This window comes from Prenolepis imparis, unplaced genomic scaffold, assembly GCF_030444845.1.
Source record: "Prenolepis imparis isolate NDT839.2.m4 unplaced genomic scaffold, iyPreImpa1.0 SCAF_6, whole genome shotgun sequence".
NCBI classification, from domain to species: domain Eukaryota; kingdom Metazoa; phylum Arthropoda; class Insecta; order Hymenoptera; family Formicidae; genus Prenolepis; species Prenolepis imparis.
In genome coordinates, this window is record NW_028141164.1 from 17,006,251 (window position 1) to 17,010,858 (window position 4,608).

At 39.4% G+C, this 4,608-nt stretch overlaps 1 protein-coding gene across 1 annotated transcript; it reads left to right on the plus strand.

Moving 5' to 3' along the window:
* Nucleotides 1–2,280: 2,280 nt before the first annotated feature.
* LOC145937834 (uncharacterized) lies at nt 2,281–3,336 on the plus strand. The gene has a single exon (XM_083041202.1). The coding sequence runs from the start codon at nt 2,281–2,283 to the stop codon at nt 3,334–3,336; it is 1,056 nt and encodes a 351-aa protein (XP_082897328.1).
* Nucleotides 3,337–4,608: the final 1,272 nt, after the last annotated feature.

Sequence of the window (4,608 nt, forward strand, 5' to 3'; positions counted from 1 at the left end):
CTGTGTTGATTAAAGAAAAATTGATCGAGCTAACAAAGAAACACGAAAGAAAGAGGCAACTTACCGATGCTAGAAAACACAGAGGCATACGGGAACGTGACATATAATCGCACTTGTTAAACGATACATCGCGACTGGTCTTTAAATGGAAAGATGAGATCGAGACAATAATATAAACACAGAACTGAGGTCAACCGAAAACAGATGATAAATGAGCTCACGCTTGGCTTTAGATATTATACATATGTTCTATCATCGGGAAATATATATGGTCTAAACACTCCGTGTCATTTTGTAAATTGATGCTATTTTTTTGTAATTTAATGTGAATCATTTCGGACACGAGTCTTTTCCCTAGAATCGGCTCCTCATCCAGGATCTCCACGCTGTTCCAATCAAACTCATGGTTTAGAAGTCTATGGTCTGTTATGACCGAGCGCTGCGTCGTGTTTCTATTGATGTGGTTGCGGTGTTCGCTTATTCTCGTTTTTAGGAAACGGCGCGTCTGACCGACATAAGAAGCGTCACAGTTATTGCAGGAGATCTTGTATACCTATTCTTTAACATTCCGTATGTCCCTGGCATTTCCGAGCAATTTAGTCGTGCAATTCGAGATTTGGATACAAAAATATCATATACCGGTATCAACAAGCTTAACAAGTTTATTAAAGTGCATAAAGATAGCTTGCCGAAAGACCTTCACACGAACGTTGTATACAAGATCTCCTGCAATAACTGTGACGCTTCTTATGTCGGTCAGACGCGCCGAACTATTAGACATAATATTACTCCACCACATCTAAATTTTTGTTCACGCATTGCTAATAATTTATATCATACTAGGTCGATCTCTAAATTCAAAAACCTACGTAATCGGTTTATCACGGGGTCGATGAAAATTGAAATTTGCGACGCTTATAGTATCATCCGTTCCTCGCTCTCCGAGGTCATCGAACTCGCACGTCATATTGTAAACACGCTACCGAACTTTATGTGTGACAATTTCTTCAATTTCCAAAACAAGTCGTTGCGATCTTATTATGTGAGAGAGCGAGAGAGGTTAGATAACAAATTCAATTGGCTTGTAAGAAAACAGACATTGGAAAAAATCAAACAAATCCGCCCGGTACATTATTATTACACGGAGACCACATATTCACAGGTTTCCTCGTCACGCATGAATCTCAGCTTAAATTTTAATGCTCCTCCTGCAACTTCGATTGTCTCTTCCTTTTCCATGAGTCATCTCCCTTCCTCCACTCCTTCCCCCCTGTCTTTTGAAACACATCTTGATCCTCTTTCCTTTTCCAATTCTGCCTCACCTATTTCTGACATAAAAAATAAGTGGTTTGTGAATCTAACAGCTTCTGTCATCCCTCACGAGGTACAGTGCCTCCTTCAATTAGGTGAGAATTTCTGTCTGCCTGTCTCCAACAAAGATAAAAAAACCGTGGTCCAATTCATAAAAAGTGTCGAACACAACATAGACAAACTTAACACGGAATACCGCTTAGCTGTCAGAAATAGATCATTCCAAATCATTAACAATTTTTCCTCTCTGCATATTCACACATCCTTTCAAGACAAATTCCTAATTAAAGCCTCCTTGTTGACAAAGAATTTCATGCGTGATAATCCGAGTATTATTTTTACTCGCGCAGATAAAGGTAATGTCACCGTCGCTTTAAATAAAGATATATATCTTTAAAAAATGACAGATTTACTCAGTGACACGGATACATACACGGTGGTAAAGAAAGATCCGACTAGAACTCTAATTAACAATCTCCGTCAACTACTCATGTTGTGGAAGCGCAGAGATTATATCTCAGAAAAATCTTACAAGCTAATGAATTGCTCGGATAGTACATTACCGCGTGCTTACGGATTGCCAAAAATTCACAAGCCGGATTGTCCTCTTAGGCTAATCGTCTCTTCAAAAAACAGTCCATTATATTTCTTGGCTAAATTTTTGCACGATATTGTACATGCCTCGCTACCTGCAGCCGACAGCCACGTTGCTGACAGTTTTGAATTAGTAGAGAAACTTAAAGACGTATACATTGATAATCAACATAAATTAATTTCTCTTGATGTTGTCTCGCTATTCACCAACATCCCATTAGATTTAGCAATGGACAGTGTCGCTAGTAGGTGGCCGGAATAGAAAAGAAATGCGTCATACCAAGAGACAATTTTCTATCGGCTGTGAAGTTTGTGCTTGATTCTACGTACTTCTCCTTCAATGGCGTATACTATAGACAAACATTTGGCACCCCCATGGGCTCACCGCTGTCACCGATTATTGCTGATCTAACGTTACAGGACCTAGAAAGCAAAGCGCTTGCGAACTTGTCGGTTGCACTTCCTTTCTATGTTCGATATGTCGATGATGTCGCGTTGGTGGCCCCCTCCTCCATGCTCAAAGACATATTAAAGACCTTCAATTCCTTCCATCCGAGACTCCAGTTCACAATGGAGGAGGGCGTCGATAATCGACTTAACTACCTGGACGTCACTGTTATTGTTAACGATGGAAAGTTGGAATTCGATTGGTTCCATAAACCGACGTTCTCCGGGAGATATCTAAGTTTCGAATCACGACACGCTCTTTGCCAAAAAAGAGGCACAATTTTTTGTCTCACAGATAGAGTTTTCCTCCTGTCACATCCCAGGTTCCATAGAAAGAATTTCGAACTCGTTATAAATATTTTGCTCGATAACGGGTATCCATTGCAGTATATCTTTGATCCAATTAACGAAAGATTGAAATTTCTGTTCGCGAAATTTAAGGAGAAAAATAATTCTTCTCTAAGTAAGAATGACACAAGCAAAAAAGAACAGCTTCCAACCACTTTCTTTAACATTCCGTATGTCCCTGGCATTTCCGAGCAATTTAGTCGTGCAATTCGAGATTTGGATACAAAAATATCATATACCGGTATCAACAAGCTTAACAAGTTTATTAAAGTGCATAAAGATAGCTTGCCGAAAGACCTTCACACGAACGTTGTATACAAGATCTCCTGCAATAACTGTGACGCTTCTTATGTCGGTCAGACGCGCCGTTTCCTAAAAACGAGAATAAGCGAACACCGCAACCACATCAATAGAAACACGACGCAGCGCTCGGTCATAACAGACCATAGACTTCTAAACCATGAGTTTGATTGGAACAGCGTGGAGATCCTGGATGAGGAGCCGATTCTAGGGAAAAGACTCGTGTCCGAAATGATTCACATTAAATTACAAAAAAATAGCATCAATTTACAAAATGACACGGAGTGTTTAGACCATATATATTTCCCGATGATAGAACATATGTATAATATCTAAAGCCAAGCGTGCGCTCATTTATCATCTGTTTTCGGTTGACCTCAGTTCTGTGTTTATATTATTGTCTCGATCTCATCTTTCCATTTAAAGACCAGTCGCGATGTATCGTTTAACAAGTGCGATTATATGTCACGTTCCCGTATGCCTCTGTGTTTTCTAGCATCGGTAAGTTGCCTCTTTCTTTCGTGTTTCTTTGTTAGTTCGATCAATTTTTCTTTAATCAACACAGGTTTGCAATAATATGCTTTCACAAACGTTCTCTTTCCGTTTGGTAACGATGAGAGGTGACGCTGTTGCGATTATACATTGGCTGCGGGGCTCTTCGCCGTTTTTTGCCGCACGATTCTTATGAATCATTCTTTCTTTCTTTTATGTACGTATTGTTTCTATCTTTAATTTTAATTATTCTTTATCTCATGTTGATCCTCCTTTTTATTATAATTATACTAAATTTCTGTTTACCATCGCCTCACCGTTTTTTGTTAAATAATTTTTTGCCATTTTTTCAATTTTGTATTTTTTACCTTTTATTTTTATTTTATGTTTGTACAGCTTACTGAGGATGGCCCGAATCAGGGACCGAAACGTTTGAATAAATTAACTTTGTAACTATAAGTTCGTTTCTTTTTTTGTCGCGCTTCTATCCGCGCTCGGCTCTTATTAGCCCGTTTATTTATTAATTTTGAATAGTCAGAGCCTTGACATTATATGTTTATTATTTATAACTACTTAAGTTACATCCGCTTGACAACGCGTTGGCTACAAAAAAACCGCATACGCAGCGAGTCACGCGCGAAATCTAAAAATTGCAAAAATGCAAGCGAAGCGAAGGAGACTTCGAATTTCCTTTGCTTGCACCCGGGACTTTGACCAAGAGGGCCTGTTACCAGGCACCCCCTCCGATCAAAATCCGGCTAAAAAACCGAACAATAGACGCGCTCGCGGCAGTCGCAAATTAAGAACCGAATTAAGTGTAACGCCGTCGCTAAGATTATAACATACGCGACACGCCGAACGTTCTAAACTATACGAACGTCACGGAACGACCGTAATCCTAAACCATTTAAGGATACGACGCGAGCGCGAGTACTCTAACTGAGATAAGAGTTAAATGAAAGTGTAAACAGTTAAATAAAATCAAGTATATTTCTACGAAAATCTACAGTTTATTTATAAAATATAAGAAGGTCCCGGACCGGAAAACCCTGACATCCAGAGATCCTAATCTCAATTTCGACGCGACCCCTGTGCCTTACCTGAGGCACACAACAA

Coding starts and splice junctions, on each gene's coding strand:
- LOC145937834 (XM_083041202.1), top strand. CDS start 2,281: ATGGGCTCACCGCTGTCACCGATTATTGCTGATCTAACGTTACAGGAC.